The 12790-nt window shown below is 40.0% G+C and overlaps 1 protein-coding gene across 1 annotated transcript in view; it reads left to right on the forward strand.

Moving 5' to 3' along the window:
• The window catches only part of FAT1 (FAT atypical cadherin 1), a 191486-nt gene that overhangs the window by 173667 nt on the left and 5029 nt on the right, over positions 1–12790 (forward strand). Inside the window, exons 24-27 of the mRNA XM_088478768.1 lie at positions 1097–1207; positions 1665–2296; positions 3389–3523; positions 11502–11561. Coding sequence (XP_088334894.1) covers positions 1097–1207; positions 1665–2296; positions 3389–3523; positions 11502–11561 — 938 coding nt within the window. The remainder of the gene's footprint in view (positions 1–1096; positions 1208–1664; positions 2297–3388; positions 3524–11501; positions 11562–12790) is intronic.

Genomic DNA, 12790 nt, shown 5'->3' on the forward strand with positions numbered 1-12790 from the left:
ATATATATATGTGTGTGTATGTATATACAGCATATGTGTGTGTGTGTGTATATATATATATATATATATATATATATATATATATATATATAAATATATATATTTATATATATATATATATATATATACACACCCATACAGGCGGCACTCTCGATGACTTTGAAGTATGACAACAAGCCCGTTGTTAAATCAACGTTTCAGGGTCTTTAATGGCCCTTTTGTCAGGATTTTTATATCCTGACGAAAGGGCCATTAAAGACCCTGAAACATTGATTTAACAACGGGCTTGTTGTCATACTTTAAAGTCGTCGAGACTACCGCCTGTATGGATGTATATATGTCCTCACCTGCATAGGTGTGAGGTAAGACGGAGGGCACCCGACGCAAGGTATTATTGAGCAGCTTGGGAGTGCCGGCTATCTGTATGTATATTCTCAGGGAACGCTGGATATATCAGCTCTGCTGGCTTCTCTGGGTTTAATGCACCTTTGTGCACATAATCCATACAGATGTGTCCTCATACACTATTGCTGCAGTCATGCCAAACAGCCTGTCTTACTTGGTTTGCACTGAGCATCTTTTACACCGAAAATGCGTCCTAGTCACAAATGGATGTGACAGACCACTTCACAAGACCACACTGATTCATTTGATACGCAAACCTTGTATGTGTGCAATGGAGTCTGAATTTGTGTACAAAGTGCTACCATGCAGAGACCGCTACTTTTTTCCCACGCTAAGGCCCGTTGTATATCTGTGTGTGACTGAGTCTGAATACGAAGCATAAATGTCACATATCAAATTAATCCGTGCAGTCTAGTGAAACTGTTTGTCGCATCCGTACATCCGTATTCAGGTGAAAAAGACTTTTGGCACAGGCCAAGATGCAGAGGAACTGGTGGCTCACTCGCTCCACGTGTCTCAAGCCACATGGCATATTGAGGCTAGATCTGAGGACACACACACACACATATATATATATATATATATATATATATATATACACACTACTTATTTATATTTCTTTCTATTTTGATTTTGGAGGTAATGTTACACCATTATGCCGTTAATGTGATTTCTTTATATTATGTTGCAGGTGTCAGTTGGGCCCATTCTGTAAAGACAATCCCTGTAAGAATGGCGGAAAATGCATAGACAGCTTAGATGGCCCTGTATGCGAATGTGAAGCCGGTTTCCACGCAGAAAGGTATTGATCACCATTCCTGCTCATGGTATGATGGTAAAGGGAAAGGTTTGTCGGGAGTTTTAATTCCTTAAATTGCCATTAAAAATAGCTTGTATGGTTTATTGTATGATGCTTTAAACAGAAAAAAGAAATGCGATCCCAGCATGCACCATTTGAAACCTCTTGGTGTAACAGTATAAGTTTGATTCAGAATGATCCTGATTGTTCTTTAGTTGTGTTGTCCAACCATTATGGCCTCTCTTTAGATGAGTGTCTCAGACCTCCATCTCTTAATCCCTGTACAATCACACCACTAAATGCTTGCATACAATCTGTCACACACAGCACAACCTTATAATAGAAAAGATATACATGAAATGTCTGTGTGATGACAGTAAATTCATTTTAGATATGTATCTTTAATTTTTTTTTTCAGAGAATACAGCAAACATTTACTGAGATTGTGTTATTGTTGTAGGTGTCAGAATGATGTTGATGAATGTCTTGATAACCCTTGTCCTAGTGGTGCCCCTTGTGAGAATACCTATGGCTCTTACAGTTGTAACTGCAGTCATGGGTATGGCGGAAAACACTGCACAGAGATTGCTCTTAACAAATATGTTTCAACTTCTTGGAACATTGGGCTGGCAGAGGTCATTGGGATTATCGTCTTCATAGCAGGCATTTTCTGTATAGTCGTGATCTTCGTTGTCTGCCGTGTACTGGCCAACAAGAAAAAGAAAAGGCAGCAGGAACCTGAAGACAAACATTCGGGGGTGACTTCAGCATTTTTACAAAGACCATTTATGGATCCTAAATTAAACAAGAATATCTATTCAGATATCCCACCCCAGGTGCCGGTCAGGCCCATATCCTACACTCCGAGCATTCCAAGTGACTCTAGAAATAACCTGGACCGAAACTCCTTTGAGGGGTCCACCATTCCAGAACACCCAGAGTTCAGCACTTTCAATCCAGACTCCATGCATGGACACAGAAAAGCGGTAGCGGTTTGCAGCGTTGCTCCAAACCTGCCTCCTCCACCTCCATCCAACTCTCCATCAGATTGCGACTCAATACAAAAGCCAAGTTGGGACTTTGACTATGATGGTGAGCACGTGTCTTCTTTTATGCTTGTTACAGTAATGCTTAGTAAGTCATGAAATGTCAGAGGTGCTGTATCAGGTTAGCTTGGTTTTAAAGAGGATCTATCACCTTAAAATAAAACCGAAAGTTACAAGAAAAAGTTTTCATCATTATTTTGGAAAAGGCCATAGGCTAGAAGGCCATGTTCATGAGAGCTTACATTTTAGAGGGAATATGAGGGAGTCGGGGCATAGGAGTGCATTCCAGAGGTTGGGGCAGCGCAAGAGAAATCCTGATGGTGGGTAGTGGCGATTGGGGAGAAGGAGAGAAGGCGGTTATTGACTGAGCAGAATGGGCACATGAGAGTGTGTGCAGAAATTAGGTTTGATATGTAGGGGGAGAAGAGTGTGGTTGAGGGTCTTGCATTTGGCTGAGAAGGGTTTAAACTTGATTCTGTATAGGACAGGGAGCCAATAAGCGACTGGCAGAGGGGTGCAACCAAGGTGAAATGGCGAGACAGAATAATTAGACTGACAGCAGTGTTGAGGATGTACTGAAGCTGGGGTGCAGGTTACGGTGATGGTACGGCTGTGAGTTGAGTTGAATAGTATTAGTGGCTTCATGTGTATTAAATAACTTTACATATGAATAAAATAAAGCAAAATGATTTAGAAATAATTTGGGCGTTTTTCAGGCTAGTTTATTAATATAGAAACAGTGTACAGTACATTCACTCTTTGTCACATGCAAATGCACACTACAGTTCTACAATATCCGTTTTATTCCATTACTATTGAAAATATGATCTATCCATTGTAATAGTGTGCAGAAATCCCCCAAAGAATGATACTCTGTTGTGCACATGTAGTCTCAACAAACCATTGAACCAAATTGCTTTTTTTTCTTCCTGCCTTGGAGATTTGTCACTGCGCTGTGTCATTTCAATTATTATTTCATTTCAAAGTCATTCTGTGATTGCTACTTTCAAACATATTTCATTGCTGCTTTGCTTGAACTGAACATCTACAGACTGTCCTTTGGGGAATGATCAAAGGTAGATCTTGTTAATTGAGTGTCCTTAACTTTGTGACATTGTATATTCTTTTCTGCTTTCAGCTAAGGTTGATCTTGACCCGTGTCTTTCAAAGAAGTCTCTTGATGAAAAGCCTTGTCATCTATACAATCCTCGTGAAAGCATGTCTGAGATTCAGTCTCTTAGTTCCTTCCAATCAGAATCTTGCGATGATAATGGTATGTATGGAAAATTAGCAGATATGACTATCATGTTGCATCTTCATTGCAGACAGATGGGACAGTGTAAAAACAATACACTTTAAATGATAACAAATGCCAAGTTTGATAAATACGGGGAGATCTGTACACAATTTACATGTTATCGTCAAATTACAATATTGTTCTAATATCCTTGGCCTCATACCCATTGGCATCAGATTTGTGCATTGTTTTATTTAAAGATGTGTCCTCACTCGTCTTTGCTGGAGTTGCACTAAATAGACCCTCTTGGTGCATCTTGTCCCGTGAGACTCTGCTAGCGCTGGGCGTCTGTTTTGGCACAGATGAGTCTGAGTAGCTGAGAGACTGTGCTGATTAATTTGATATATGACACTTGTATATCTGTGTGCGACTCAGGGGTCTATTTACTAAGCAGTGTTAGTGAAAAGTGATAAGTCTGTGATAAGGTGCCAGCCAATCAGCTCCCAACTGTCATTTTTCAAACACAGCCTGTGAGATGACAGTTGGGAGCTGATTGGCTGGCACCTTATCACTGTCACCACTTTTCACGCTGTCTCTTAACACTGCTTAATAAATAGACCCCTTAGTCTCTTAATCCGCACGCAAACTGCTCCGATGAAGCGGCTGCAGCTTTTTTACACTCCAATTGCAGTTTACAAACTGTTGCACACAGATATACACGTGTCAGATATGAAATTAATCAGCACAGTCACCCGGTGCGTCCTAGCCACATCGCATTGCAACTTAGATGCATTTTCAGCAAATAAAAAAAAAAGACACCCGACGCTAGCAGATTTGCACGAGACATGGCGGCTCAATAATGCCAGGCATTTCACGCTGCATGTCATATTGAGCCTTGATGAGGAAGGACACATCTGTATTTTAGTATGTAATTGAATGTAAGATATTTACTGACAGTAATAACTGAGAAGTTCTGTTTACTTGACACTGTTCACGTTAATTATCAGAACACTGTAGCTTCTTTAACGCCAGATCTAACACTAAAGCTGGCCATACACTAGACCAATTTTCATCCAACATCCAATTAGCTGGTTGGTTGGAATGAAAATCTGGTAATTAATGGGAGCACATGACAATCACAAATTGGTTAAATCTGCTAATACATTACCAGATTTTTATTCCAACCAACCAACGAGTTGGATGTTGGATGAAAGTTGGTCTAGTGTATGGCGATGAACAGTCAGTCTATCTATATCCATTAACGTTCTATCCCTCAAAAAAAAAAAAAACAAGGCACATAGGGTAATATTTATCAAAATTCCTAACAGGGAGAAGTGTGGATCCTTCGGATCCCCCTCTGGGGGCTTCTTGCAAAAAGAAGTCCATAGGCTTCTATAGGCAACGCCATCTATAGATGCAGAAGCTCCAGAGAGATTCTGCTTGCTGCATAAGTGCACATCTCCATAGAAATCTATGGGGGCTGCTGTGCCGCGAGTCTGCAGCGCATATCTCTTTTTAAATCCTATGTGGATCCATATGTATTGCGGTAAACCTACGAAAATGCCCACATTTGTGTGATTAGTACATTCCGCCCCGAGTCTTGATTCATAGGAAGATTTGCTTTCACCACAAACTTAACCAACACTACATCTTTTGTTGTAACAAGATTTTAAATGTTTGCTATTTGTAATCATTTCATATGTGCTGGTCTCAATGATACGTTTAGGGGATCCTTTAAACCTATTGCTTACAGAAGGAAAAAAAAACTGTGTCACAATAAGCAATATAATGCTGATTTATCGTTTGCTCCCATGAAGTGCTTATACCCAGGCTCTCCTGTTGTAAGAGCTACTCGTCTTGATTAGTGGTTAATTAAACCTCCTTGTTAAGGTTAAATGCTGGCACACTAGAGCAGATGCAAAATCATTCCTTATTTCCTTTCATAAGGACCTGACTGTTAATCATGCACTAAAGCTCACTCTCATTCTCTAATCACTGGCTGAGCTATAGAATGAAAAATGACACATTTATGTTTTACCGCTCGAACGGTCGCAGGCAGAAGTTCTCATTGTCTGTGGGTCTCTTGTAAAGGGTTTATGTCTCCTTTCTCTCTCTTGTGCTGCAACCCCAGTTCCTATATGGATCAAATCACCTCTGAGTGAGAGCAGAGTTTGAGGAGGTGCTCACTGTAAGTTTGATGGAATTTGGAATAAAGGAAGTAGCGTTTAATAATCAAGGAAAGCACAAAGTTAATTAGCTAACATTGGTCAGAGGCTGTAAGAAGTATGAAAACCGCTGATGTTCTGTCTCCCAGATACTTTTCCAATTGATTCATCTCTATTCCAGCTCTCGCTTATCCTAGATTTGTTCTGTGTGCCAAAGCGATAAAGATTTTCACATAATTTACACCTGCTTAATGTAAAAGTAGATTTACAAAGAGCTTTCAAAATTATGCATCATTTTGACAGGCAAGAGCGTTGTTCTAGATATTCCAGAAAGCAAAATAATTGGCACTAATAATTTTGTTTTTAAATGTCAATAAAAATACAGTGCTACTTCCTTTATTTACATGGGTTACATTTCTATCTTTTTATAATTAGAAAATAGAAACATTTATATTTTGTTTGTATATTTCCATGTGCAGTATTGTGGTTGCTGGTGTTGTGACTCATATTTCTGTATTTACGTACTGATACACTATGAAAGCTGTTGGGTCAGAGGGGAAATTGTAACTAAACTAGAACTTTCTCCTTTGTGATACTGTGCATCGTGATGTTATAGAAGATACAAGCTTCCATAATGGTGCTGCTTTTCCAGAAAACTTTGTTTAACATTTCTTAAGGGGAGAACGACTTCATGTGTGAGGATCTGAATGCTGTGTTCAGTGCTTTTATTCTCTTTTATAGACAACCTACAGCTCTGCCTTTGTGCGGACCCATAGATGAGCAAGGTGGGATTTCAGTTGTCTTCTGCATAACAGTCAGTCACCTAGTAATAGTCCTAGTAAGGAATAATTTCTCCACATTTCAGGAACCACATACAGTTAGGAGCAAGCAGTGTTCTTCTAACATAGAGTGTGAGTGTCACATACAAAAGGTATTTGGGAGTGGGACTATACACAATATTTTAATTACTTTATCTTAAAAGACTTAATTACATGTCCTTTTTGGTAGTTATATTAGACAGTCTAGGTAATAAATATATATTACCAGTTGGTACTCGCTTCATGCACTGCAACAGCCTGTGTCCACACTGCACATAATATACCAGCCTGTGACCTTCACATGTAACATACCAGCCTGTGTCCCTTCACATGTAACATACCAGCTTGTGTCCCCTTTATATATAATAATCCACCCTGCACCTCCATAACACATAACATTCTAGCTTGTGTCCCCTTCACACATAACATACCAGCCTGTGCCCCATCACACATAACATACCAGTCTGTGCCCCATCACACATAACATACCAGCCTGCACCTCCATAACACATAACATTCTAGCTTGTGTCCCCTTCACATATAACATACCAGCCTGTGCCCCATCACATGTAACATACCAGCTTGTGTCCCCTTTATGTATAATAATCCAGCCTGCACCTCCATAACACATAACATACCAGCCTGTGCCCCTTCACATGTAACATACCAGCCTGTGCCCCTTCACACTTAATATAATATTTATTTTATGTATAAGACGCCACAAAGTGTTCTCAGTGCTGTGAATCGGGGTAAAACCATACAAATTACAGAGCATAAGTACAATAAACAACATGTAACCAAATTGTAAGTACACACATTGCTATAACGCCACAGACTGGGTAGCGTAGTTGTCACTAACGTTGGGGGGGGGGGTGCGGATTACACTGGGCGTCACCCTCCAAGGGGTTGACACCAAAATGCTTGCTGCTTAGTAACTGGGAGCCTGGCGCTACACTGTGACGTTAGTGTGTACAGCCCAGCTCCCGGTCACTGAGGATGAGTCACTGGGGCAGCCTTTTCCGCGAGGCCACGTCCACTTTTTAGGTGCATGAAGGGGGTCTGTTCTATTTGCCGCAGTGGGTGTTCCATGCAGTGGGTATTACCTACCCCAGTGACACCACTGCTCGGTAGTACAATAAGGGGTAGTCAGATCAGCACTCAGTGATCCCGTACTCTTAGAATGGGCAAACTGTGTGAGGTATAATCCCTTATTGTGTCCCCTTCCCACATAATATTACAGCATGTGTCCAGTCCACTTAGTATGTAATGTACCAGCCTGTGTTCCCTTTATACATAACACATCCTCTCACACACAAAAAAATTGATAAAGTGGAGAGTGATAAAGTACAAACCAATCAGCTCCTGTCACTCTACAGGCTTTGAAAAATGACAGGAGCTGATTGCTTTGTACTTTCACTCTCCACTTTTATCACTTTTCAAGGCTTAGTACATCTCCCCCACTAGGCTATCTGTTACCTCCCATGTAATATACCATCCATTCATTGGCTGGAAGCCATCGGAAAAGGCCACCAATGTGTAGAGTTGATAGGCGCAGTGTTTCATAACATTGTGTTATTATGGTAAGCTAGGGCCACAGTTCTACAGAGAAACTGCCAGTTTTCCAGGCTTGCAGTGAATGTGTAAGTGCAGCTCTAGGTACAGTGATGAAATGCTGTACACGTGGGAGGCCAGGTCTGATGATTCCCGGGTGCTAAAGTGAGAAGCAGTCTGCCAGGTTCCAGCAACCATAACACATTTTACTATCATCATGACAAACTGGCATCCAGGATTTGCCCAGTCATAATTCTGGATTTTGTTAGAAATTATCTGAAATATTTAGGCAACTTATTTTCTTGTGAACTAAAGTGAATTATTATCCTTTATTTATATGGCACCACAAGTGTTCAGCAGCGCCTTACAAAGTACCTAAACAAGTGATCAAGAAAACCAGTGACTTACAGTATAATACAGTGCAGGACAAGGACATGGTTTATACACATTGCTGCATTAGCAATTAAAACTCTCAAAATAAGCAGCAGGGAGTCAGCAATCAAGTGTAAGGTGCCCTTGTGGGGAGAAAGAAGTAGAAGAAAGTATAAGGAGAAGCACATGAGGGAAGAGGGCCCTGCTCGTGAGAGCTTATATTTTAAAGGGGAGGGGCAGACAGACAGGCGTGACACAGGTAGACAGGGAGGAAAGAGCATGTAGTGGGTTAGGATGAGAGCAGATAGGCCTTGATGAAGTAATGGGTCTTGAGAGCCCGTTTGAAGATTTGTAGAGAGGTGGCGAGTCTGAGAGGGAGAGATTTCCAAAGGTAGGGAGCAGCACAGGCAAAATTTTGGAAGCGGGAGTGGAAGGAAGTAATCAGGAGAGACAGTATGCGTTTGTTGAGCGAAGTGGACGGGCGGGAGTGTGAAGGGAGATGAGGTCAGAGATGTAAATGGGAGTAGAGGGCTTTGTAGGTTAGTGTAATAAGAACCTTGAATTGGTTTCTGAAGGGGAAGGGGGAGTTATTGTAGGGCTTGAAGGTGAGGGGAGGCAGATGTAGAACGTTTAGAGAGGAAGATGAGCCGAGCAGCAGCATTGAGGACAGATTGGAGTGGAGAGAGATGGGAGCCTGGGAGGCCAGCTATAGGAGTAGGTTACAGTAGTCCAGTCTGGAGATGACCAGTGAGTGTATAAGGGTTTTAGTAGCATCCAGGGTGAGAAATGGTCTAATCCTGGAAATATTTTTGAGATTGAAACAGCAGGACTGCAAATGTCAGCATTTGATACAATGGTATAATAAAACCTCACTTTATAATAATCAAGATTGTTAAAAATGTATTTTTAGACCATAGAGATCAGAATATAATAATTAAAAATATTACATACAACATTATTCCTAGAAGAGGCCTGTCATTACAATATGACACCCTTTATAGCTATATTAATGCTGAGCTATTCACATTGTCTCTCAGTATTAGGCCATATGGTATAACTTTCATTTGCACGTTCTAGACTTGATCTGTTTTACATGATTATTTTGTGTGACATTTTTCCTCCCAGTAAGTCTGGTCTGTAATGTGCTGCTGAAATCAGCTGGTGGTTGTGACAATACTTATTATTGTATAATGTTAAGAATGTATTAGTCTATGCTAGCTTGTCATGGGAAAAATGTATCCATGGAAATACTGTTCTCAAATTAATAGAGACATTACTATAATTAAAATAAATGTGCTAGTGTTGAGCTATGCCAGTCCATGCTGGCTGGTTATGTGACAACAGCTGCCCTCAGTTTGCCTAAGCCAGAACTACATTAAATTCAGTCTAGTACAGTAGAACTACTGTATATATTTTCTGAAACAGCATATGGACTAGGATGCATTTTGGTGTAATTTTCCTTCAGGGAACCACTTGGGGGAACAAAACACTGTTACCTCTGATTTGGCATAATCCTAAGTGATTTTTGTAATTGCTCTCTTTATTGTAGAATATAATAATCTGCTATTGAATATATACAAGTTACTATGTAATTGTATGTCATTTAAGTGTGCTTGCTGAATGTACAAATTATGACAATCTTCTGGGGAATTTTTTTGTTTTGTTTTGTTGTCCGACTGTATGAATGCAATGTAGTTATTTCCTATGCATGCTCTCCTTATTATAGTATTGCAATGCAATGTAGTTATTTCCTATGCATGCTCTCCTTATTATAGTATTGCAATGCAATGTAGTTATTTCCTATGCATGCTCTCCTTATTATAGTATTGCAATGCAATGTAGTTATTTCCTATGCATGCTCTCCTTATTATAGTATTGCAATGCAATGTAGTTATTTCCTATGCATGCTCTCCTTATTATAGTATTGCAATGCAAAATAGTCCCGATCTGGATTTACCATATTTTGATTATCTCACACTTGTACTTTTATTATCATCAGATTAGGTTTAATTATAATGCTGTGTTACTAAATATTTATTTCAGTATCTAGGTTTTAATGAGCAAATCTAATAGAGATCTAGTTGTGATAATGGCCAGAATCCCATGCAGTATTGGGAGAGTTTATCCCTTATGCTGACTTATGCCTAAATAGGAGTCTTGCCATCTAGAGAAGTGGGTGGGTCATATAATTCTAAGGGCTTCCTGTATGGCATAAGAGGAGCATATTGTATGTACAGGGAAGCATTGAAGTGCCAAGTCTCCATCTTGTGCCAACCTTCCTGAACATTATGGGGATGATGTGGCATACGTCCGCTTTGCGGATGAACCAGGCATGATCTGGAGATGAATGTGGGCAGCTACATGCGATGCCGAGTCATAACTCGGTTGCATTTCCACTTGTGGCTGAAGGAGTGTAAATGGGCGGAAATAGGGCTTTTGCAGGTAGGATAAGTTGAGTGAGGGCCTGTCTATGGAATTGCGGACTATGCAGAGTTATGCGTACGTGTAATTATGCCGGTTACAGAAGGACTAAGGATAGAGCTCATACAAGTGTGCATTGATAATAATGACCGGTATCAAACAGATAGGGATAGTACAGTTGCAGAGATGAGTAAAACGGCTTACAGGTGACTAAGCACATTTATATTTGTTCACGCCGTGGGCGTGTGATTACGCACAACTTGTGTTCAACTCTATCCTGGCCCTATTCCTGCATCAGCACGATAGTGACAGCTCAGTACACAGCACTATCACCAAGCTAATTCATCATCGGCTGGACTGTCTACATTACTCTGTTGCTTAGGATGTGAAACTCTGTGTTTCTAACATTAAAGTCAGTGAGAAGTGAAAACCATTGCCTATTTCAGATAGCGGTGATATTCAATGCCATAAAGGCGCCAAGTGAATATCATGATAAATGTTAGCACTCCAGATGTTCCAAAGCTGCATCTCTAATTGTGTCCCCATCAGTTGGAATGCACATCCAGTGTTAGCAGCTTAATGCACGGTGTATAAAATGGTCTATGTAACAGATAATGTATGCACTATTTATAGATGGAACAGTCTAGGCTTGTTTTAATGTGTTTTTTTTTTCTTACCTTTTACAAGCTTCCATTGTGACAGTAATACACCTTGTCAATGCTGTTGTTGACTCGGTGGAAAATGAAGGTATATATGTTTATGCTGTGTTTTACATCCTGGCTGCCTAATTAATTGCATAATTACATATGTGCATGTGTTGGAAATTATACCTGTTTGTTCATGTGATAACATCCAGTATTGTAAGCGTTACATCTGCATCCTGTGTTGTATTACAGTCCCTGCCTAGTTTGAGTTCATTAGGCTTCTACTATGTATATCTGTATGTTTCCACATGGCTGCCCTTTCATTGCAACTGCTTGTTATAGCTAGTGGCGTACGTAAACAAATGTAGATGACTTTTATTAGGGTCACATGCATCATTTATCTGCACATTTCCGCAGCAGACTCTTTTTTTTGTAATTTCCAGCAAGATTTATAGTTCTAACACAATAATCAACTGAGAATTGTACTCCAAGGATCAAGTAACAGATGCTCTATTAATTTGCATTCAGTCCGTAAATTGTCCAGTATAACTTATTACAGATCTTAAGTTGTTGGTGAGCATATCGTAAGCAGCATTCCAATTAAACACCCCGGCACAAGCTTGTATATGGTCAAACATCCTAAATTTTAATGAATAACATAATCTGGTCATTACTTGGGCCACAGGTTAGATATCTGATGCAGTGAGAGAGGCAGTCATTGCAGGAGACACTGTGTATTACTTTCATGTCCCTTTGTTCTGTGTGCTCTTTGGTATAATATATATGTACTATATTTATAGTCTTTAATTGCTCTAAACGAACGTGTCCTTGAAGTTATGTATTGGGGACAGTTGGAGAGCTATACAAGTCCTACAAGTCATAATAGAGGCTTATACAAACTGAATCCTGTACATCAGGATTCCCAACTGCAGTTCTCAGGGACTCCTAACAGTGCATGTTTTCCACATCTCCTAGTTGGTGCACAGGTGTATTCATTACTTGCTGACACATTTTAAAAGATCCACAGGTGGTGCTGACTCTTTCACTTGTGATACTGAGGAGATCTGTAAATCATGCCCTGTTAGGATCTCCTGAGGACCGAAGTTGGGAAATATTGCTGTACAGTATACTCAGGGGTGATTGACAGACCAGTCAGAAAAAAAAGCCTATAGGTTAGTTCTCATCAAAGATAGTTTAGAAGTTTTGATTTATAGTAGTACAGTCTATATGGAACGGTCATCTTTTTACTTAAGTTATATATTTAGTTTGTGAGAGTATTTTGGATGAAACAAAATGTAGAGCTGATAAGGGAAACCACAAAGCTGGAGTCAT

The sequence above is a fragment of the Taudactylus pleione genome, unplaced genomic scaffold, assembly GCF_031769625.1.
Source record: "Taudactylus pleione unplaced genomic scaffold, aTauple2 ptg000218l, whole genome shotgun sequence".
NCBI lineage: Eukaryota > Metazoa > Chordata > Amphibia > Anura > Myobatrachidae > Taudactylus > Taudactylus pleione.